The sequence below is a fragment of the Thunnus maccoyii genome, chromosome 13, assembly GCF_910596095.1.
Source record: "Thunnus maccoyii chromosome 13, fThuMac1.1, whole genome shotgun sequence".
Lineage (NCBI taxonomy): Eukaryota > Metazoa > Chordata > Actinopteri > Scombriformes > Scombridae > Thunnus > Thunnus maccoyii.
Genome location: NC_056545.1, coordinates 8880516 through 8906280, shown reverse-complemented (window position 1 = coordinate 8906280; position 25765 = coordinate 8880516). Strand labels below are relative to the sequence as shown.

The window sequence follows — 25765 nt, the reverse complement described above, 5'->3', positions numbered from 1 at the left end:
TCTTCACCCCTTAACCCTAACCGTCCTCCTCTTCACGCCTAATCCTAACCGTCCTCCTCTTCACCCCTAACCCTAACCATCCTCCTCCTCACCCCTAACCCTAACCGTCCTCCTCTTCACCCCTAACCCTAACCGTCCTCCTCTTCACCCCTAACCCTAACCGTCCTCCTCCTCACCCCTAACCCTAACCGTCCTCCTCTTCACCCCTAACCCTAACCGTCCTCCTCTTCACCCCTAACCCTAACCGTCCTCCTCCTCACGCCTAACCCTAACCGTCCTCCTCCTCACCCCTATCCCTAACCATCCTCCTCTTCACCCCTTAACCCTAACCGTCCTCCTCCTCACGCCTAACCCTAACCATCCTCCTCTTCACCCCTTAACCCTAACCATCCTCCTCTTCACGCCTAACCCTAACCATCCTCCTCTTCACCCCTAACCCTAACCATCCTCCTCTTCACCCCTAACCCTAACCATCCTCCTCTTCACCCCTAACCCTAACCATCCTCCTCCTCACCCCTAACCCTAACCATCCTCCTCTTCACGCCTAACCCTAACCATCCTCCTCTTCACCCCTAACCCTAACCATCCTCCTCCTCACCCCTTAACCCTAACCGTCCTCCTCTTCACCCCTAACCCTAACCGTCCTCCTCCTCACGCCTAACCCTAACCGTCCTCCTCCTCACCCCTAACCCTAACCGTCCTCCTCCTCACCCCTAACCCTAACCGTCCTCCTCCTCACCCCTAACCCTAACCATCCTTCTCCTCACCCCTAACCATAACCCAGTTTGTATGTCATGTAGATGCACTAAGCATGCTCTTGCCCGTTTACATAAATGGGATCAATTAATTAGATCATGCAGCTCTTCCAGACTCTCTAAATGTTATTGGACTGAATGGATGGTCATTTTGCCGAGGTTGTGACGCTCACAAAAATGTATTCACCATTTTACAGCGGCTCCTTATCCAATTATTGTGTATGGAAAAAAATGTATTTTGGGCCAGTGTGCGTCACTTGATGAACCGAGAGGTTTTAATTTCACCATTCGGCCATTACACAAAAACAGTTTCAGAGCCCGGCACTGCTCCTGAGTGCTTGGTTTATCTCCTGGTAAATATATTCTTTGGTAGATACATGTTCTGTTCCTTCCAACAAACATTAGGTGTGTTTTCAGTGGAAACGCCGAAACTTTGAAAAAAAATCTCAAAATATTGCAAAACAGTTTTTAAGCTTAGGCCGTAGTGGAAAAGTCGGCATATATTTAAAAACAAAATGTGAGATGGTTGAAAAAACATGTGGTGTGGGTTAAAGTTACTACTTCCTTAAAGATAGACCACCTTAGTCATCATGGCTACAATAATAACCACAGGGTTAAGGTTAGGGGACGTTCATAGTTACGCTCTTTAAAAAAAAACTGTCCCGACTCGTGGTTGGAAACAAACAGCGGTCTTCTGTGGCAAAGTCCACTGTCGGGGTAGATGTTGTAAGTCTAAATGTTTATTCTCAGGGCTGATCTGGTATAATTCAGATTAAAAGTTGGGTTCTGAGGAGTCCTAGATTCCTGTTGATGCGTCTCTTCTGCTCTGTAATGTTCTTTATCCCTCATCAGATCAATTGTTTTTCTACTTTTAGTTAAAGTAGGATCATTTCATGGCTTAAAATGTTTTCAGCCTGGGGCACTAAAGAGAAATGAAACCTATTGTTTAGGGACCAAAGCTAATTTCCCTTTTTTTTTTTTTTCCCAGTGTCACTTTGTTTGTAAAAGTTACATCTAACTTCTCTGTTTTATTTGTGCTGGTTTCATTTCAGTTTATAGATCGGAGACCTCCAAACATTTGCAGTCACAGTTTAGTCATGAGGAGTTTCACTCCACAACTTTCTCAGTTTCAACTTCCTTTGTTTTGTTTATCAGAATCTCTTGTTAGTTCATAACAAGGTGACCTCAAGCTTTTGTTTAATCTTTGCGTTTTTGGTCACTGTTGCCAAATGGAAAACCCAGCAGTGATGACGTTTAACCAGTTTTGGGTGCAGATTAGTATCTTCAGAAACTGATATGCCGTCTTTCAGGCCTTTATGGTAGTTCTGCTATCGTTCCCAATCTCTCAGCTCTTTAAAAACAACATAAAAAAATTGCTGATGCACGCAGTATTCCTTTTAAAAAATCAGCTGTAAGTCAGCCTTTTCCCCCAATCTCAACACTGCAGACAAACCACTGCCAAACATGCAGGCAGACAGTTAGGCGAGCGGTAAGCTGCTGGTTTTCTTACCAAATTCTTGAGTATTGATGGAAAATGTTCCCTCAGTAATTCGCCTGCCTCAGCAGCTACTGGTCTGGCGAGGTAACTTAGCTTCCCATCTGGCAAGTTCATTATTAGTCATGAGCATGAAGGGATGGTGTGGTCAAGGACATGTGCAACAGAAGTGACTTTGTAGACGTCAGAAAGCTCTCGGTGAAGGACATGAACTCAAATAAAATGTGCACTTGTGCTGATATTTCATGTTTCTGCTGCACTTTGACTCTCACTGAAGGGGAAAAAGGCTGTTTTGCTCTTTTTCTTTTGACATCAAACCTGTAAAGTTTCAGTCTCAGTGCCCACAGTGGAGCACAGAGCACAGTATTTGAATGCAATATCTTTTATTTTCAAAAAGAAATTGTTTTCAGCCTAATGTAAGACACATGAGGACAACAGCTCCTGCAGATGATGAAATTATCTTGGACTTTTAGGATACTTGTTTAAGCATTTGGGCAACATCTGCTTTCAGTGTAAGATAATATAAACCTCTCTCTCAGTCTCTTTGTCTTTCTTTTGAAGCAGCTCTCTCTGTATATCTCTCTGTTGGATAAAAGCATGTGTATCCAACTGGTTGATTCAGTCTGAGATGATATGACCGCTGCTTAACCTCTCTCTCTCTCTGTGTCTCCTTGTACTGTATGTTCATTTGTTTACTTTTATGGGAAGGAAAAGGATGGAAAGGAATGTTTTTGAAATGTACTGTATATGTTTTGGCTACAATAGATTTCAAATATTTTTGACTTTGACTTTTATAGAAATGCAGTCTGAAACAGTACAGAGTAGAGAAAATCAAGTACCAAAAGCTGGCATCAAATGTCTGGTCAGATTCATAATCTTGTTGACTTATTCTTTGATATAATAGTTCCTTATTTAAAGGGACATATTCTGCACATTTCCAGGTCTATATTTATATTCTCTACTGAAATATCTTTGCATGATTTACAGTTAAAAACTGCTTATTTATCTTATACTGGCCTTTTATGCAGCCCCTCAGTTCAGCCTCTGTCTGAAACAGGCCGTTTTAGCTCCTGTCTCTTTAAGGCCCCGCCTCCCGATGAGCCCGCTCTGTTCTAATTGGTCAGCTCTTTACTCGAAATGTAAACTTCTCAAATACATCCATACATGTTGGATCCAAAATATGAGAGTAGACAATGTTCACAACACATGGAAAAAACCTTAGAAACAACCTGTTTGTGGGCATGCACGAATGATCTGACGTCACAGGAAGTAGCAGTAACGTTTAGAGCAAGTTGAAGCCCTGACTTTTGACTTTCAGGGAGCATTTTTAAGTTTTTGGAACTTTAACCATGTTTAACATCCAACATCACAACAGTATATCAATGTCAACAGTATATAAATCACAAAAAGCATGATATGTCCCCTTTAAAGCATATATATTTTATATCTTGTTAAATGATGAAAGACAAATTATATTTCTCAATGTAATCAAAGTAAAATAAAAGTAATTTTGTTATCTGCACCAAACTTCAGACATCATATTGGCACTGATATAGAGTTTATCTTATTACTGTATGTACTGGACTTCAGTAATGATCACATTTGAGGTTATCTATAAATTGTAGAATATGAACCATGAAGAATGATACTAAAAATGTCCTTTAAAGCCCAAAAACAGGTTAAAATTGCCCCCTCGATGTGTAGTGTAATGATTAATATTGTTTTAGCTGGATTCTTTCCTTCAGTGTACATTACTGCTTGGAATGTATGTGGTTTGGGTTATTTTTCTTTTTTATGGAGGCTACTTGATGAATTCTCTGTATTTGTCTTTCCTACCTTGAACTGTAAATAACTGTAACATCATCATGTTAATGCTCAGCCTCCCCTCCTTCTCTGTCCTCACCACACACCAGTGCAGTGATGTTATACTCGAGGGAAAGCATTACCGGAGACGACTTCTTCCTCCCCTCATTATAATTTAATGCAGGCTCAGACAGATGCAGACTCATGTTCGAGCCATCCTCTTGTCCTTCCTCTTTATTTCCTCCACCCGTCTGACTCGCTGAAGAGAAATACTCTCCTCTCTCTGCTGTTTTTGGCAAATTCTTCCACATTTTTCTCTGGTCCTTCCTACCTTTTTTAACCTATTTTGTCCTCCCACAGTTTGCATCTCTTCTTATGACTATCAGAGGATCAAATTCCTGTAAAAGTTAGCTGACTTGCATAGTAAATATGTTAACTTTATGCATGTTTACATTCAATTGTGCTTCATGTTAGCATGCCAAAGTTGGGCATATTAGGACAAATGATTTGTATTATAGAAGTGTAGTCAGCTACAGTGCATCTAACCGTGAATATACTGTGCTAAACACAGCAATAGCTTTAATGTAAATGATCTCACCGTAAACACTTGAATCTGTATGGAACAGCTCAAAATTACATGTAGCCATCATTATGATCAACTTATTTTTAAATGGTAGCATGTCTCTCATGAGCTAGGTAAGCTTCACAGCTACCAGTGGTGTTTACTTACTTTCGGTGGAGTCACATACTGTTACATACGATGTTATGCTAACATTCTGTAGTTAGCATATATCTCAGATCACAGATTAGGCTGAAAGAGACTGAGATGTCCTTAAAATGGCCACCGTACAGAGGAGAAAAACCTTAAAGCAGACATATTATGCTGTTATTTTTATACTGTTAATGATGTTGGATGTAAAACATTATCTAAGTTCCAAAACTTGAGGTGAGCATATGTAAAAATGCTCCCTGTGAGTCAAAATCCAGGGCTTCAGCCTGCTGTGAATGCTTCATTTGCTATGTTTTTTCAGCCTTTTTTCTACCATACCCATAAACAGCTGTCCATTCTGTAGCCTTTGTTGTTAAGGTTGTTGCTTAAGTTTCTCCATGTGTTGTTTGCATTGTTCACTCTTTTATTTCGGATCAGGTTTCGGCTCCAACATCTACAGAAGTTTATATTTCATGTAAAGAACGAGAAAAAGTAGTTAAATTCTGCTGCTATAATTTGTTGACAGAATGGCTGGAAGTTGGCAATGATGGAGTTTCCTAAAGCTGACCAATCAGAACAGAGTGGGCTCATCGGGAGGCGGGCCTTAAAGAGACAGGAGCTAAAACGGCCTGTTTCAGACAGAGGCTGAACTGAGGGGCTGCATAAAGGACCAGTAGAAGATAAATAAGGAGTTTTTAACTGGAAATCATGCAAAGATATTCCAATAGAGCCCCAGAATATAAATATACACCTAGAAATGTGCAGAATATATCACCTTTAAATTTAGGAAACAACATGAAACTTTACATGTTTTTTGTGCCTAGATAGATAAATAAGAGCTCAGTTGTCTTCTCAGTTCTTCTTCTCTGGTGTGTAATGAGCATTACAGCCTCATGGTGGCGTTTGCTTGGCCCAGATTCTTCGTCTTGTCTCCATTTCTGCCTTTCACACAACTCACACTCGTGTCTTACTCATCAGATCATTGAGCAGATTTCTGCATTCCCAGACCGACAGGAACAGGAGTCATGGCTGTTTCTCTGAAACATTACACATAATTCTCCTTCTCATGTCTGTCTGCTTCATTTCTTTCACATTAAGTCACCATGTAGGTTTCTTCCTCAATAAATCACGTTATCCGACCGCAGGAATAGCAGTCATAGCCAACATACTTAATCATCCCCCACAGTCCTCTCTGTCCTCTCCCACAATGCTCTCTGTCTTCACAGCTCGTTGTCTCTATTTACAGTCTCTCTGCTCTGTGTTTCTCTCTAACCACACATATTTTTCTTTTTCCTCTGACCATTAAAAACCCAGGAGGAATCCATAACTCTCTAACCCCTGAGGATAAATATTGGATTTTTGCTGGGGAACAAAGCGTGCTTGGCTTTTGAAATTGGACAAATAAGAGAAAAAAGCAGCATTTCTGCCTTGTTCACTCAATTAATGTCTCTTTGGCACCAGTAGTCTCATAGTCGACTGCTGACTTGACTTTGTCTGCTTTTTTTTTTTCCCCTCTAAATGAGTCTCGGCAGTCGGCTCCTCTCTTGTGTTTCGTCTTCACTGAATCAGTAAGGAGGGTGACAGCAGCTCAGAGCAGCAGAGAGCTTTTTATGGCAGGATTCATAACATCAGCCGTCTGGTGACGCGTGTCAGAGAGGCCTGAAAGTAGCGAAGACGTTTTCCAGTAAAAACCATCAGCCTGAGTGGATTTGAACCATTAACCCGAGCAGCATTATCGCCATTTCCTTCTGTACCGAGACTCATTTTACTGTACATACTTCTCTAATCTCTGCAAACTGGTAAATTAGGCCAATTTTCATCTGGTTGTCACGGCAACTGATGCAGTTGTTACACACATTGATCTACAGAATGTAAAACTGATTTAATAAACACAAATTACTAGACGAGTCACCAGATTTGGCTTAATATTTGACTAATTCGTCATGTGCTTCTTCTTTAGTTTTTCTAAATACTACAACATTTTGTTCAGATTTTTTTTTTCTTCAACACATCTTACCCATGATTATGAGATATATTATTCATGGCTTCTACACAGTTTACACTACAGAGCAGCCACCACAAAAACACGTCAAGTCTCATGTTTTAATCACGTTTAAACGCCTTGATTCTTCCTTTTTTTTAAATGTGAAAACACCAGATTTACATACAATCACAGAAATTAAAACTGGATGAATATGTTCACAGTTTTTCAAGTGTCTTAAACCAACAGGTGAAGTGTCCATAGAAACACTGAAAGTTTGCCTCGCTGTAATCATTCCTCTTGTTCATACTGGATATTAAAAGATCCTTCAAATGTGCTTTCAATGTAAGTGATGGAGGCCAAAATCCACAGTGTGTCCACAGTCATTTAAAAGTTGATGTGAAGCTTATATTCAGCTTCATCAGTCTGAGTTAGTCATATCAAGTGGATATCTGACACATTTACAGTCTTTTTAGCATCAAATTCCCTCTTTGTGTTTCCCTGTTGAGCTGCAGGTGGAAGTATAGTAACAAAAAGAGGAACTTTGGCACCAAAAAGACTGTAATGTTGAAAGATATCTAAACATAGCACAAAAAGTAAGGAAATATGTGTTTGGTAGATTATTTCTTTGTTGTAACAATGGTTCTTGGCAATAAATCTTATACTGTTGGGAAGCCTGTTTATTTCCCAAATCAGAGAAGATTTGGCAAATTTTTCATGGGCACAACCCACATACTCAGCTCTGCTGCTCATCCTACAAATGCATGTTCCTTACAAATGTGGCACCATTTAAAAGGGAAATAAACAACTTTCCAACGGTAAAAGATTTATCGCCAAGAAGCATTGTTACAAAAAAGAAATAATCTAAACACAAATTTCCTTACTTTTGTGCTTTGTTTACTTGATTTGACTCATTTGGACGCTGAAGCTTCATATTAGCTTCAGATAAACTTTTAAATACATTTTTACACAGAAGGAGGACTGTGGATTTTGTCCTCCATCACTTCAATATTTCAGCGTTCATTCAACATAATAAGCTAACGAATAACATCAGAGCAGCGAACACAAAAGAGTCGCTCCGCCCTTTGTTTCCGTCTCCTTCCTCTCTGCTTCCGTTACAGTTTAACTTTGAGACGAGACTCACTTTGTTTAAGTTTGTGTTAGACGATACTGTTAATTATTCTGTTTTGCTCTGTTTAGCATGACTCACCTGAAAGACGTGCACTGATTCGACTGACTGAATGAGATTCCACCTTGGGGGCTTCTTCACTGATAATCTGAACCATCAATGTGCAGAGCAGCGCCATGGCAACCCAACCCCCAATATAACTTATAGCCTACATGTATATAGAAGCTTATCTGTTTTAACAATTTCATATTATATTATATTATGCTATATCAGTATTGAGTTAAATAATATAAACTCGTTCTCAGTCTGTCAGAAAACAATTAAACATGTTAAATGTATTTCTTTCATACTTTTCAGTTAAAATGAGCTTATTTTTAAGATGTACAAGGAAAAACAAACCAAAAAATGTTGCAGGAATTTTATTTATCATTTGGGAACTTGTATGGAAAATATTCAAATTATACCAAATCTCAAACACTACAATCAAAACATGCCTGACTGCATCAGGCAGCATCAGCAGCGGCGCCATCTGGAGTCCGTGTGGAGCCTCACACTGCAGCGTGAGCTGTGCTGAAAGCTGTTTGAAATTTATCTGCACCAGAATAAAGCAAAAGTTGCATCCAGTCATGTGGAAAATAATTAAATTCTTGAGCTAAAACTTGCAGTTATTGCATGTCTTATAATCCCATCCCTAACAAACCCTGGTTGATTAGATTTAGTTGATGTTGCAGTACATTTTTCAGCACAGAAATGTGTATTTTTATGTTGTTTTTTTTTTTTTTTTGATCATGAAATATGAAACCACAGTGTATCCTGAGACTCCTGCTGTTTACTGTATGAGGAGGCCTCAGCAGACAGAGCTCAGCACATCAGGGCAGCAGATCCCTTTGAAGCTGTGAAGTGAGTCCAGCTAGATCATCCCAACACACACACACACACGCACACACACACGCACACGCACACGCACACGCACACGTGAGTGGTGAGTGTGTGTTGTCCTTCAGCTCTCCTTCACCCTCCTCCGTTTCTGCCACAACTATCTTAACATCGTCGCTCCCCTCGGGTCACAAACCGCTGTTGCCGAGATAATAATGGGGGGGGTGCTGCCCGGTTACCATGGCAACACTCCCCATGGGGTGTGTGTGGGGTAGTTTATCTTGGCAACCTCTTCTTTTTTTAAAAATTTTTTTTTACCAAAGCCGATGGCATGGACTGCTGGTCCTACATATTGGGGGTGGAGGGGTGGACAAAATAACAGAAACAGCAGAAATGGAAAAAAAAATCTGAAGCAGCTTTTGAAATGATGAAACCTTTTCTTTCTCGCTCGTGCCATCCGTCTGTCGCTACACATAAATATGAAGATGATGTGAAGGTGATGAGTTCTCGTCGGACCAGACTACTTTTTGTTTTCTGCTAGTTTATAGCTGTCGGTTTTGTGCTTCTGACTCCAGGTTGGACGTCTGTTTGCTTTTCAAACAAGACATTTGTGAGGGGAAGTTGGATTTATTCAGTCTAAGGATAGCAGATGTTGTATGCTGTATGCTGATTGTAAAGCCCCCCTGAAGGAAATTTTAAGTTTACCTTGTTCTGTGTTTATTGAGATTACATAACAGAGGTTATGTAACAAGCCTTCCTGTTCTTGTAAGTTAGATTCAACATGCTGCCTTACTGTAGTTCCCTTCTCCCTGACTTTGTTTATTAATTTTCTGTCATATGTCGTCAGTATTTTAAAACCCATCTCTGGTAGTTGCCTCTTTCTTCTGAGATTTTAAATCAGTACTCATCAGCTTTCAGCTTAAAATAACTCCTTCCTCCTGATGTTGTGTTGAAGATCCAGTCTGCTTCATGTGTGTGTTTGGAAGAAGAACCGAGCCCTTAATGAAACTAGTTAAAGTACAAAAACACTCCAAGTAAAATCTTGCATTAAAATTCTTACTTAAGTAAAAGTACACAGTTATTAGTTGCAAAATGTACTAAAAGTATCAAATGTAAAAGTACTTTTCTTGTTTAATGTCAAAGTGAAAATAGATACTGTATCTGCAAAATGATCTAAATTAATTACAAATATAAAACGACTAAAAATCTGTTTTACTTGTAAAATCTAGATTTGAAAAGTAACGAGGGCAGCAACTAACGATCGGTTTCATCACTGGTTAACCTGCTGAATATTTTCTCAATTGATCAATTAAGTGTTTTGCCAATGAAATGTCAATAAATAGAAAAAAAAATATTATAATTTCCCAGAGTTAAAAGTTGATGCCTTCAAATGTCCAGTTTTGTCTGACCAACAGTCCAAAACCCCAAAATATTCACTTTATTGTCATATATGACAAAGAAAAACATTCAATCTTCATATTTGAGAAGCTGAAACCAGCAAATTTCTGGTAATTTTGCTTTAAAAAAAAAAAGACAAAACGATAATTAACTTTCTGTCTATTAACGAATCATTGCAGCTCTACAGGTAACTAGTAAATAATATATAGTAATAATAATAAATATTTCCCTCTGTAATATAATGCAGTAGAAATATAAAGTAACATAAAAATACTCAAATAAAGTACAAGTATCTCAAAACTGAGGAGGAGAAATAGTGAAAAATATAAAATAATAGTTTTAAATGTTGAAGTTTGTGTGTATAATTGAGTCATTTAAGCTGAGATGAATTAACTCTTTAGGTGTTAAAGTAAATTAGCATCTCTGCTAACTCTGATCACACAGCTGCTTAGAAACCTGAATAAGGTTAATCAAATTATTATATTATCATTACCATTAGTACGGTTAGTATACACACACACACACACACACACACACACACATAAAGCCTCCCACTGTACAGTAAAGAGCAGATTAGAGAAGAAATCTGTTGTGCCGCCCCCAGTTAAAAGCACTACAGTGATTCTTCTGCACATCAAAGGCAGCGTGGGCACACACACACACACACACAAACACACACACACACACACACACACACACACACACCACTAAACATAGTGTATATACAGTACTGTATATGTCCTATAGGTGCTTATTTGTCTCCGGGGTTGCCAGTGAAAGAAACGACAGACTCTATTGTGTCTAACGCTGACTGAAAGCTTTACGTTGTATTTGTATCAGAAAATAGGACAGTAGCCGCTAACGCTACTTCCTGAAGCCGCTAGCATGGCTGTAGATGAGACACGTTCACTTTCAGCTGATTGACCTTTTGACTCGTGAAATCACAACATCCTCCACTGTCCTGCCGGCTGGAGAGACGGGAAGGACTGACCTCTCATTCAGGAAATATTCTGGTTTTATAACTGCACAACAAAATAACACCAGCAGCAGAGTAGATATGCTGCCCGGCTGCAGCGAGTGTGAGGACGGTGACAGCTCAGCAAACAGACGTCGTCCCCCCGGACATTCGCAGGGAAATTTAGGGGACGTCGTATAGTTTATAACTTCGTAGACTGTCCTTTCTGTTCTTGGTGAGTAAATTTCACCAGGCGGATTTTGATCTGATTGCAACTTTAGTCTTGTTTATTTGAATAAGTACGCACACTGAAAAACAAACGTGTGTGTGTGTATGAGAATCAGTAAATGTCGGCATGATTCCCAGAAGAATTTTTTATCCTGAGAGCTCATTGGCTACGTTTCCATCCAAATGTAGCGCAAACTGACCTCAAATTTCCAGAAAAATCTATCTGAATATTAGATTAGTTGGTTCATCCATTAAACCGCTGCAGAAGAAGAGCACACAATGCGATGATGTCATTAAAAGAGCATCAAATGATGGAAATATGACGTTTTTCCGTTCTGATGTTTTCGTCTGTGTCTCTTCTCTTCACTGGACGTTTAAGTCACGATTTCTTCAGAGACTTTTCCTCCCAAAAAAAAACGACAGAACAAGTCGTAACTTATAGTTAGTGTGAGGGACAGATGCCATCTAGTGGCCGTTAGAGGAATTTAACATTTCATTTCCTGTTTCCAACAGCGAGTTGGGACAAACTGCGTAACTACGATATTGTCCCCGAACTTTAACCTCGTGGTTATTACTGCAGCCATGACTTTAAGGAAGCAGTAACTTTAACCAACAACACATGTTGTTGGTTAAAGTTAAAGTTAAAGTGATCATTTTAACCCAAACCATCATCTTTAAACCTAACCAGACCTGAACCACAGCGTCGTCACATCATAAAACATTTAACAGAGATGTGTGACGGTTTATAAAACACAGACGGATGATGTCGTCCTGCTGATTACTGCTGATAGAGGCGCCAGACTAGAAAACGCCCCTCTGTGTCTTTACTATTTGGTTGTATTTGGTTGTCATTTATTCTGTTCCGTTGCACTTTGTCACATTCTGCTTTTATCACACTAAAATTTTCTGGCATTTCCAGTCAGATTTTTTTTATGTGCAAATTGTAAATTTGAATAAAAACAGGTGGGTAGAAGCGCGTCTGATGATGACACACTTCCACACTTCCAATGAGTTGATTAATTGAGTCCTCTTCAGTCCCTCGTTATTGCTCCGTTTGTTCGTCCTTCCTCTTCTGTCCCCTTTTCCCCCTTTTAACCTCGCTTGTATTCTACGTTCTCTTTCTCTCTTTTATACCCCCCCCCCTCTCTCTGTTCCCCTCTTCCTTCCTCTCTTCCTCCTCTCTGATGCTCAGCTGGGCTCACACACTCACAGAGCTGTTTCTAGGTCATGAGGGCTTTATATGAATAATAAACAGCTGTCTGCTTTAAAGAGAATTATTTATAGAGCTTCGAGTGAGTGAGTGCTCTCTCTATCTTCCAATCTTAAATGCTTCCTCTTTTCCTTTCTTCCATCAATTTTACACCTTCTTGTCATTTTTTTTCATTATCTCTCATCTTTTTTTATTTCTCGTCCTTTGCTCTCTTTGTCTTCTCGTGTGTAATCCCTGCGTCACAGAGTCTCTTTCTGCCTCCAGGAATTTGCTTTTGCATTTGTTTGTAGTAATGCTGATGCTGCTACTGTCACTACAATAGTAGTGTTAGTAGCAGTAGTAGTGTTAGCAGTCACTGTCGTCAACATGGACCTACATATGTATCGGTGTGTGATGTTCTCCTCAGACCGGGCGATCTAGTGACATGACGTCTTTCTCAATCTGCCGTTTTGCTTAGAAAAGTCCAAATGTCTGAAACGATTCTCGCTCTGCTTCTTTTTTTATCGAGGACACTTCGGTAGCTGACTTGTATGTGTGGACTATTGGGAGTAGACAGATATCCCAGCATGCATTTCGCATTAACCAGCAGCAACAAACCACACCTCTTAAAGCTTTTGTGAAAAAGTCCTCCAAATTGAATGATTCATGCATTTTTTTTTATTAGTTTAAATCAAAAAAACAATACCAAAAAACAAACAAACAACAAAAAAAACCCCTATAATAATATAATAATAATAGCCATTGCTGAAATGCATTCTGGGATAAAAGAGAGAAGTAACAGGAGCACCGCTGATGTCCATCAAACCAACGGTGCTCATGGAAAGGAATGATATTTAAAAAGAAAATTGAAATAAAAGCCTTTTATTTTTCAAACCTACCTTGAGTGTCTGGACCTGGATCATAATCCTTCTGCTCTTTTTTGCATTCTGGGATATTTGGTTATCCAACGTCCACACAAGTCAGCTCAGGGATGAGTCCGTTCTGGTTATTTTGGACTGAACTTGGCCAGATGCAGACTTTGAATTAGAAGCAGTCGTCAGGTTTCACAAGATCACAAGTAGAGACAAGAAAAGCCTGATATTGACATTTGGTGACTCAGTAGGTCAAAGGTCGGATCGATTCTGTTCAGGCTTTTCTTTGGTTTCCAATTTTATATCTTGACTCTCAGCATCTGTATTTGAGCAACCAGAGATTCTGATTTGACTTTAATCTCTTTAATCTTTAATCTGAGATTATTGAAATGGAGCAACTTTTCACAACTTGACAGTGAATAAAAAAAATAAATCCAACGTTAATTAAATTTCAACATTAGGTATCAAATTTCAGTTGCTTATATAATTCAGATTATTATTATTTAATGATTTGCTTCCATATGTAAACATGTATTAGATTATTTCTAAAATAATAACTAAAGTACAGCCATATATATTGATTATATGTCATAGTTTTACACTATAATAAAAATGAATAAATATGCAGTCAGTTGCCAGTTTATTAGGCACATATAGATCAAACTAATGCAGTATAATACAGCAGCCCTGCAATCAGTTTTAGAGAGGTGTTGACTGTATTATTAGGTTATACTATACTATACTGTGAGGTGTTTCTAATATGTTAATCTACATTTAAAGTATGATATTAGATTTATTTAAGTATACAGGCCTACAGTTATGTTGGAGTGTTTTCACTGGAGCCCAGATGAGCGTAACGTTTCATCCTGTTCTTGTTAGTTTGAACTTTTGGCATCAAGTTCAAATTCCCAAGAGCACGAGTTCAAAGTTGGCATACTGAGGAAAGCCTAATGATAGCGACTGACAACCTGTGTTATAGCTGCAATGTATTCTGGGTTGGTTTTTTTTTTTCTTGCTGCTCCTGTTAGTCAAAATCTCTTCTGTCTGGAAGCCAAAGAGAAAGAAGAAGAAGAAGAAGAGCTGAATGAATGGCACTGACTGGAGAAGAGGGGATTTTGGTGACGTTAAGAGCAGATAAAAACAGTCTGGTATGAAGAGAGAGAGAGAAAAAAAGGTTTTGGAAGCAGAGAGTGACTCTGCAGAAACCGACAGGATGGAGGGAGGGAGGGAGGGAGGGAGGGAGGGAGGGGTGGTGAGGTCAGCAGAAAGTCAGACGGAGGCCAGACTAAAGCTTCAGGCTGAAATAGCATGAGGTCATCTGGACCGAGTCTGACTGGTAATCCCCGCCACACACACACACACACACACACACACACACACACGGACGTCTGCAGAGGTTCATTTGATTACCCAGGAAACAAATTATACATATTTAATAAATGTTCGCTAACATAGTAATGTTTCCTTTAATGAAATAGTTGAACAAGTGCAGATCTGGAGGTGTCTCATGAGTTTAGGACACTGTCCAACCAGCGTCCAGACCCCAAAAATGTCTAAAAAAGAGACTTTCCTCCAAAGAAAAACAACTGCACCATGACTTTAGCTTACAGATGTTGCACTCCACATTATTGTTGTTTATTCTTTGCCACATGTGAACTGTGAGACGCCGTTTTTAGCATGAAATGCAACAGCTGCATGAAGGTTTAGACATTTATTTACTGTAGTAACTGTATTTCAAGGTTCGGTATTTATGATGTTGTTTCAGTCGTTATTTCTCTGTGAATGTGGGTTGAATATAGCAGAGAAATGGCAAGTCCTCATATCTAACTGATAAATGTGCCTCCTTTCAATGCACTCCAAAAGAATTCTTATATGTTTTCATTATCTGGAGCTTTTAACAGTAACACAAAGACACACCGGTTGTGTTTTTTCATTTTTTTCAGTTGTTGCTGCCTGCAGTCGTTTTGAAAGCTTTTTATTCCGCATTGTTTGGTAGAACATGTAGTTGGGCAACTGATTGCTGCTTTTGTCCCAAACATTTCTTTGACCACAGTAACTGTGCAGATTATGGGTTTATGTAACTTTTATAAGTGCTCTCACTGAAGTTATGAATGGAGATTTCTTCTCTGCAGTAGGGATGTAGGCTCTAAAGGCGTTTTCAAATCTCTATAATTTGATTCAATTCTGCAGTTAAATGTGATCCTTGGTATGATCTGTTTGGGCAGATCTGAACAACCAACTACATTGTCCTCTTGATATTTGGGCAGATAGGAGCTTATTCAGGTCCTTCTTCCTGTGTTTACATTCTCGCTCTCGTCCCACAAACATGCTTTGTTTGGGGTTTTTTTTTTCTGTGTTAAAAGAAACCGACTCATTCAATGATTCAGACCAAAACAAATGTTTTTGTTTAAGTTATGATCAAAACACTGATATATCATCAGCTTTTAGGTTGATATGTTGAACTTGTTAGCAAACAGTTGCTTTATTTCCACATCCAGCAATTACGAAGCAACATTATCATTCATTTTGTGAATGTAAGTCCAATATTCACTCTCTTTTAGCTCTGTTTTTGGTCTCCACCAACTCCTGAGGGAAATATCTGGCTCTTTAGCTGCTAAATGCGCCACTATGTTCACCAGCTAGTCTACAGCTAACTGTGTCTGTTTGCTGTTTGGTGCTGAGCAGGTAGAGCAGCCCAAAACCACTCTATGAGAGCGCCGAGAGTGAACCGAAGCAGTGAAGTTGCAGCTGGACAGATAAACAATGAGCTGAAACTCACTATAAAGCTCAGTAAAGATGAGAGGAGCTGCAGAGTCACTGATAATTCTCTGTAGGTTCATCACCACGAGCCACGACCAACACATGACAGCTCAGACTTTGAAAGGTAACATCTTCTAGTTTCTGGAGATGTGCTTGTTTAGCATGTGGCTAAAACACAACAGAAACTACATCAGTTCAAATATGGCTCAAAAAAGTGTTTTTTTGATCCTCGTCCATAATGAATCATGTTTGAATTACAATAACTATGACATACTTTATGCTAGAACTGTGCAAATCATCACATATCTTCTACATCTTGTCAATCACACTTGTACAAAATTCCAGACCTGTACACCTGACTTTATTGGATATAGGGAGTTTGTAGTTTGTGGTGTCACTGGTGTCCTCTCCAAAACGTCCAAAAACCCAAAGCTTGAGTCGATCTGCTGAACCGTCTGGTAACACAGAGACGCTACATTCATACGTGTGCGTGTCATCACTGGAGCTTTAGTGCTGATTAAGAGTTTGGTGAAGAGTTTTACGTGGCAGTTTTTTCAATAATAATAATAACAATAATCTTCAATAATCTACAATGTGCTACTCTCCAGTTTATAATCCCCAGTTTAAACCCTTGATAGATTAAAGGTTAATTTCTCTAAGCTCAATCCCAGCATGCATTTAATATGTAGGAAAATCCATTTTGATCACCGCCTCGGTCCTGTTGGTTATCAGTTCCTACAGCTTCTCCTGATTGGATGGAGAGTCAGACACCATGAATACCTTTTTATTCATCCAGGGTCCCATCAGACATTCCCTCTCATGTACTTTACTTGAGTATTTCCACTTTACGCTACTTTATACTTCTACTGTACTACATTTCAGAGGGAAATGTACTTTTTACTCCACTGCATTTATGTAGCAGCTACAGTTACTTTACAGATTACTGTTATACATGCAAATCATATGATCAGTTTATAAAATACAAGGTATTGCTATTTTTACTTGAAGAATATCGCTGTATTTGTCTTATTGTCAACAAACTTCATGTTCGGATCCAAACCAACAATGAATTGTGTGTGTATCTAAAGCCTGATATATCTTATTCCTCTGTGCCGTAGACCTCCGTTGTCGTCCGAAAACTATAAAAACACGTCAGTGAGCTACATCGCTACAGTGGGTGACATGTTCCTTCATCATGAAGAGTTTGGTCACGTTACTTTGTTTAGAAACGGCTCCAAAGACTAATACCAGTGATTTTCAGTCTCTGGAGAGTAGTTCTGTGTAAAGCAGAGGCTACTGAGCATGTGCAGGAACTTAGTTATGTTTATAGCTTCACTAGCTTGTTGTTCTATATTTCACAACCTTTTGGTTTTCAGTAAACCGTCAGTATAAAGTCATGATATTTTTTCCTATATCTGAACAAATCTTTGATATGTAGGAAAAAAGTAGAGAGTCCGCACACTAGATAATAGCTCCCAAAAATGTACTGGACTGAAAAGGGTCTTAATCAACAAACACAACAAAGAACAAATTAGTTTCATCATGCTGACGTTATTAATCAAGATCGAATCATTATCAGTGCGTGAAAGAATCAAACCAACAGTCCCATAAAAATACTGTGTGTCCAAAAAATATCTTCATAATTGTCATAATAATTGAGGAAGATCCAAGCATAACATGGCAAGATTATACAAGATTTAATGGACTAGATAGACTTTAATTAAAAGTCGATAAACAAAATATTGATTTTGAAACCTATTTTCGGGAGCTATAATCCAGTCACACTCTTTTTCTTTCTCCCCTTCTCTAAATATAATGTGGGATGTTCACACAACTATCTCTTTGTTTAATAACTTCACTCCGACCTGCAGGTTTATCATAACTGCAGGGAGGTCAAACAGTTTTAATCCGGAGATGTTGGCTAAACTCTAATCTCTGTCACCTTCATTTAACCTGAGTTAAAGAGGTCAGAGAGGTGCGTGGGTGGGCATACAGTATAATTGATTTTATATAATGTAATGAGTATGTACTGTGTGTGCTTTCATATACCGTGGGTGTGAGTGTAATTGCGTCTGTTGAGCTGCATAGAGACGTTAATGGCAGAGAAGGTGACGGAGTTCAAACTGAAGAAAAAACTGCTGGTACTGTGCTGTGTTTTAGACTTGAAAGCAACATTTTCTCTCATCATCAGTACCTTTTTTTTTTAATAATTCTATTTATTAAGAAATTACATCCGCATTTAACTTTCCAGAACAAAAATACACATAACATGAACTCCAACGTACAGAATCTGACAAATATAACACATAAACTAAAACTAACAAGATACATATACACATACAAATACATCAAATTCATTGAAATTGTTTCTAAGTGTGTCTTAAAAGTTAAATTCATATGAAAATACCAAATTTTGGGCAAAATATACCTTAACATTTACTTTTTTTGTCCGACTAACAATCCAAAACTCAAAGATATTCAGTTTAGTATCATGTATGAGGAAGAAAAACATCATATCGTCACATTTCAGAAGCTGCAACAAGCAAATATTTGGCGTTTTTGCTTAAATGACCTAAATAATCAGCTAATTGATCAATGATTGCAGCTCTTTCTCTTTAGGAAAGCTTTCAGAGCTCATGTACTGCAGCACTGAACACACTTTGAGGTGTTTGTTGGTTTATTTAGACAGATTGTGGACAGTTTGATGGAAACACTGAATAATATTGTATTTTTATGTGATTTTTGCTGTCGAATGATGAAGCTCTATATCATAATTTACATCATATACAGTATATGACGTTTAAAGATCTTGCTCATATCTGGCAGCCAAAGGTGGAGTTAGTGTGAAAAAATGTGAAAAAAATGAAACAGACATGAGAAATGACTGTATGTTGCACATTTTGCTGAAGGTTAGGGCTGCAACCAGTGCTTATTTTAGTGTTTTATAAATGTACCGATTATTTCCATGATTAATGTAATTTTGTTGATAAAATGTCATATACAGTACATGTTGTTTTCCCGACCAACAGTCCAAAACCTAAAGATATTTAATGTACAGCAATATTAAACACAGAAGACCAGAGCATTATCACATTTTTTGGAGTTGCGGCTCAATTACTCAATTATTCGACTAATTGTTTCAGCAGTTTTGAAAGCTGGTACAGTAAAATGCTAATTGAGAATGTACTGAGTCTAAAGTCATCAGATTTTTGACTGTAATTCGATTCTAGTCTAGACCTCTGCTTCCAGACATTAGTATATCTGCTGATTCTGCCTTTATAGACACATAGCACGTGTTACTGTAACAGAGATGAATGTGAAATGACAAACACTTTGTCTTCTTTGTGTCTCTCTAACAGGGCCTTGTACACATATGAGGACGACAGCAATGATTTGACACTGGCAGCATCAGGAGGTAAGTTCATGCTTTCTGTCAAACATGGCATCTTTCTTTTATGTTTTATGTTTTTAATGAACGTGGCTGCTTATCGTCATTGTGTGTGGAGCTGGTTGTAATTTGCGGTCCCGCGGCTGATGAGCTCTGCAGGTTTCTGCTGCTGCCTCGGGGGTGAAAAAATTATCATGTCCTTTGTCTCCTGATTGCTCCTGAGCTTACAGAAATCTGGACTCATTATTACTATAGTTAATGAAGCGCTGCATGATCATTACACTTTAATGAGACTCTTCTGTATTAGATACACACACACACACAAACACACGATATAATAACATCATTGCATCATGTTTTCTGTGTATGCGTGGATATACAAAAATGAACAATTATGCATGTGGACATAATCCTTATACACTGGAAAGAACATAAAAGCACAATTTTGCTCCCATTTATCATGTATGTAACACATAATTTGTCTACATAATGTGATAACTGGCAAATATGGTTTGATCTTTTCCCTACTACCACTCTACTATTCTCTCTAAGAGCAGACATAGTGGAAGGAAATGAATTTGAGAGATTTATCGGAGCAGTTAAGAGTGTAGAAATACAAGTAACGTATTTCTAAGGTAGTAGACAGAGATATAAACTATATTTTGGCCACTAGGTTTCAGCAAAATGACACTATCAGAGCTTAGCTTAGCTTGTTGTGCTACATATCACAACCTCTTGACTTTGTATGAGGTGATATGTAGGACAACAAGCTAGCAAAGCAAGCTAGCAAAGCACTGTAAACAGTACAAAGATGGACGTAGAGAGGTGTGATTTCACTGTTTTGGTTTCACTGGAGCCTGTTTGAAGTCCAGAATTGCAGCTTTGGAGCCAGGACCACGGACCCAAGCTAACGCTAGCTTACTGGGAACACCAAGCACTGCACACTTGGGCTAACGTTAGCTACTTTAGCTAAATTGTGCTAACCAGGCAGGTATCATAATCAATTAAGATTAAATTTAGTGAAGTATTGTGACAGTAGTCCGACTCAGTGTGACTAGTGAACTGGTGAACTGAATCTAGAGATTGAGATCATAATGACTTGTTGAAAAGAATTAGTATTTCTGGAGAGAAGTTGAGGCTTTTTTAATGGGAGTCAGTTGGAGCGTCTAGCGGCCATTGGTCATACTTTAAGGTGCTTCAGCCTCAAGTCGTGGTAGATGTTCTTTGGTCAGAACTGAAGAAGCTTTTTCAATCTTCAAGAATCTACAAGTCCAGTTGATCTTGACTCATCGCTTTTGGATATCCTTGCAAATCGCTGTTATTAGTCTTTGGAGCCATTTCTAAACAAACTATCATGACCAAACTCTTCTGTTTTTAATAGTTTTTGGACAACAATGGAGGTCTACGGCACAGAGGAATAAGATATATCAGCCTTTGGATACACACACAATACTTGTTAGCTGATCAATCATTGTTGGTTTGGCTCCAAACATGAGTTTTGTTGACAATAAAAAAAAAACATAGAAAATTTCCAGACTTACAGTAACCTTTAAAGGAAAAGTCTGACAATATTCTGTATTTTTCTCTTTGTCAACAAATCTGATAAAAAGACAAAAACCAACAATCATTTTATCCCACTAAAAATTATTGTGTGTATATCTGAAGCCTGCTTGGCACCATAGAGCTCCATTGTTGTCCAAAAAATATTTAATATGTATTAATATGTATTGTTCCTTGTTTGATTAACGTGCAGCGACCAGCTGTTTTAGTAAATTACTGAGCCTTTTAAAAAGAGAAACTAGATATCCGTAAGCTGTTTTTTAAAGATTTGTGTCGTCAGTAGGAATCAATGGGCCACAAACAAGGTAGAGAGGTCAGAAAGTATTGAGATACACACTAACACGTTGTTGGTTTTGGTCTTTTTAATGGGATTTGTTGACAATAAGAAAAATGTAAAATAATGCAGCCTTAAACACGTCTTCATAAATGTGGTTGATTTTATTAACGAGCCGCACGTGTCTCCTCGTGGTTTTACTTTGATTTGCTTTCGATGAGAGCCATGGCTTGTTCTGTGAGTCTAATGTAATCATCAACGCAGAAATCCTGAATATACAAACGACGATCACATGAGTGGAATAAACTGGAGCTACTACAGTGAAGTGTGTCTGCATCACTAATGCAGGAGAAGAGACGCATGATAAAGAGCCACTTCTGCTCGCAGCGCTCTCAGTTTCCTTCATGTCGGCAGCTTTTCCTGAGAGAGACGTGAATATTTTAGCAGCGGTGGAGAGGAAACGCAGTTTGTTCATCCGGACTGCGAACCTTAGAGGAATCTGCCTGCTGCTTCAGATCAGAACCAGCAGGACACAGTCATGTTTGTGTGGTTTGTACACATGTGTGTGGAGACATATTTGTAGCTCTGTAGACATCTGAAACTACACTCAGATATGGAGAACAGGATCATAAAAACACGTCACCTGAACGTCTAAACATCCAACTGTCATCCAGCCATGAATCCTCAACTAATCCAGTGCTGTTGTTTAATTATAAGTCTCCACTTTACCTTCAAAAAACATAATTTCAGCTTCAGTTTCATTTTTTGAGACATCCTACCAAAAGACAGCAGCAAAGAAGCACAAATTTAATAAAAATGTAACCATTAAATGACTTTCTTTATTATATTATACAAGCTGAAAATCATTGGGTTCAAAATTGACCCAGTTTGGGTCAATATGGCACCAATACACCACCGGGTGAACAGAGCTTTAGCTAAAACTTGTGACAAATGTAGTTTCTTGTACAAAACGATGTACATATGACAAACAAAAGATACACAAGTTATTAACAATCAATAACAAACTAATTTAAAAAGAGTAGATTATAACAAGCTTTAGTTTGGGTAAATAATCCAACAATAAAGTGAAAAATAACACTCGAACTGGGTCTCAACAGTATCTTGTCTTGAGTGGTTTTCTGGGTAACATTGAACCAGTATCGTGTTGGTGCTATATTGACCCAAACTGGATAAAATTTTAACCCAGTGATGTTTAGTGTGTAGATTTACTTGAGTAAACATCTTGCTAGCGCCAGTGAGGTTATGTTTTTGGTCCTGTAATGGGGTTTTGCATGTTTTTCCACCGTCAAGATAAAAGAAGTTGTTTACCTGTCGGAGGTTTGCTGGTTAGCAGAAAAAGCATCAAGAGTCTGTTGTCTGCAGCTCTTCATGTTATCATCATCTGTTTGTGTTTGTACTCTTCCTCGCTGCAGTATTTATAACTGATCCGCTGACCAAATAGCACCAAATATCTCCTCATCTAGTGGTGTAGACCTGTTTTTTTTTAAGAATAGCACTGCTAAGAAAGCTAATCTAGTCATAAATACATTTAATTTCCTATAAGCCTCATATTAGTTTGTCAGTTGAAAGCTTTTAATATGAAGCCGCAGCTGCAGGAAACTTAACACGACTCCTGAAACGGCTGAAAGCGATCAGGAAACAATAAAATAAGGCTGATTTCTGGATGTACAGGAATCCAGGATAGCAACTACATTTCCAGTGCTTGGTCCTGGGTGGCGGGGATAAGAGGTTGGCGTCAGATGAGCGGAGGGTGCAGGAAGGAGGGTGGCGATGGCGAGGTCCGACCTGAGAGGGGCCTGGTTATGGAGAGCTCTGTGAGCCAATGAGAATGAGTTTTGGTGATCTAGTGGCTCAACTTGTCCCTGTTAGAGGACAATCTAACTAAAACATTGATCACAAGGTTAAATTCCCAGCTCCTCCTCGTGTTGTCATGTCAAAGTGTCCTTGAGCAAAACACTGAAATGCAAATTGCTCCTGATGGTTAGACCAGCATCTTGCATGGTGGCCCGTTGCCATCAGTGTGTGTGTGTGTGTGTGTGTGTGTGTGTGTGAGTGAGAGGAAAATTACAAAGCACTTTGGATAAAAGCACTGTATAAATGCAGTCCATTTTAAAACCAGGTATGACTCTTGACTGTGCTGCAGGAGTAATAAAGTCTTTTCTTCTGTGGTGCAGGAGGTGGTCTGCCAGAGATCACACTGACCTTTGACAGCGGCCGGGTGATGTATGGCTTCTGCAGCCTGAAGGAGCCCACCGCTGCTCTGCCACGATACATCCTCATCAACTGGGTGAGTCGCCGCGATGCAACGCCACACACCCCGGGCAGTACACACACACACACACACACACACACACACACACACACACTGACCTCGGAGCTATTAAAAAGAGAATATCAGAGTCATTTAAGGTCATAGCGCATTTTTAATCTAACAGTTTATTTAACAAGGACACGTCATGTCACTGAATCCATGTTCGGTCTTCATCATCCAATCACAGAGCTGCAGCCTCAGCAGCTCTGGGAAAGTGACAGCTGCGGCAGTTTAAAGCTGCAGATGTAGATAGAAAGAAACAGCTGCTGCAGTTTTGACTCTGGCGCCACCTGCAGGTAACAAAGGTCACAACAGCAGGGTTTTTTGTTTGTTTGTTTTTGCAGTAGAAAAAAGAAAAATAGAAAAAGAAGTAAAATCCTGCTACTATAGTTTGTTTACGTAGCCTCGGGAGCCGGGGGAAGCTTCCTGAAAGCTGACCAATCAGAACAGAGCGGGCTCATCGGGAGGCGGGCCTTAAAGAGACAGGAGCTAAAACGGCCTGTTTCAGACAGAGGCTGAACTGAGGGGCTGCATAAAGGACCAGTAGAAGATAAATAAGGAGTTTTTAACTGGAAATCATGCAAATATATTCCAGTAGAGCCCCAGAATATAAATATACACCTGGAAATGTGCAGAATATGTCCTCTTAAATTATTTAAAAGTATTTAAAGATTGCAGATTACTAACTTTATTCAAGAGTCGCACCGTGCTCTTTCTCTAACCAAAGCGTTTATGTTGCCTTAAACTAAACACACATTTTCCTCAAAGCCTATTTGTTGTTACTACAAATTAGTAGTATATAAACGTAATTTCCACAAGACAGGGTTGGATAAAAGAGAACAGGAAGTGATCCGGTAATTAATGCAACAAATGAAGACTGAAAGAGAGAAAAGAAAGAGAGACATTTGGTGTTTCAGTGAGACTGGGAGCCGAGCCACAGGAGTTCATCATCATGTAACACAGCAACACTAAGAGCACCAGACCGTGACAAACTGGGCCGAACTGTGCCAAAAAAACTGGCCAGAAATACATTTCAACAGTTCCAAAATGTACCCCTTCCTCTTTAAATATGCTGCAAAAACATTCAAATGAAGTTCTCTTTCTCTTTCTCCATCTGACAGATGAAATGTCTCGGTATTGAGAGGTAAATTGACATGAACTTGAAGGGCCGTTTTCCTGTATTTCTATTTCTCTGTAATTGCTGTGTGCTGCGTTTGCTTTGTGTCGGCTTGAATGACCAGTGATTGCTGAATCACATCCAGCCTGTTATAATACAACTGTTTCAATAACCATGAAGTGAACATGACCGCGGCTCAACAAAGGCTCTAAATGAGACCCAAACCAGGAAAATCTGATCACTCGGAAGAATATTGAGCATCAAATTTTGATTTTGATAAACTTTTTTTTTTTTTTTTTTACACTTTCCTTCCCTCTCTCAGGTCGGGGAAGACGTGCCGGATGCCAGGAAGTGTGCCTGCGCCAGCCACGTTGCCACCATCGCAGACTTCTTCCAGGTCAGCCATGACACTTTTACACATTTCTAAATAAAAACACCAACAACACAACAACAAATATATAAATGCTCCTTTTATTATTGGAAAAAAGATTTATTCTACAGTTCTTGGAAATCTAGAGAGTTTTTCAATCATCTTGTCCACAGGCAGGTGTTTCCAATATTAAATCAATGATGAATCAATGTTTAAACGGGTTTAAATTGAGCGTTTGTTTCAAAGAAATTCATAAAGAAATCAACAACTGCTTTTAAACTCAATGCAACTGAACTAAGCCCAAATAACTGTGTCAGTACTCGATTCTGTGAGTAAGTTTTACCAAATTACATATTTACACTCTCCAGGAAATTATAAGGAAATAACAAACCTGTTAAATAAAGCACTACCCATTTATTTCTCTTTTATTTTTTATTTATTTTAATTTAGCTTTTTGCTTTTTAAAAAAATAATGTTATTTAGTTTACTTGACAACAAAACATGATTGTTATACAAACTGAAAACAAACAAATAAAGTTGAAACAAATAAAAAAGAAATCTGCAACTGCTAAAC

General features: G+C 38.8%; 1 protein-coding gene across 2 annotated transcripts in view; it reads left to right on the top strand.

The window, feature by feature from the left end:
• The window catches only part of dbn1 (drebrin 1), a 130578-nt gene that overhangs the window by 80491 nt on the left and 24322 nt on the right, over positions 1 to 25765 (top strand). For both annotated transcript variants that reach the window (XM_042430394.1, XM_042430393.1), the window contains exons 2-4: positions 19510 to 19565; positions 23568 to 23680; positions 25144 to 25218. In XM_042430394.1, the coding sequence (XP_042286328.1) occupies positions 19510 to 19565; positions 23568 to 23680; positions 25144 to 25218 (244 nt within the window). The remainder of the gene's footprint in view (positions 1 to 19509; positions 19566 to 23567; positions 23681 to 25143; positions 25219 to 25765) is intronic.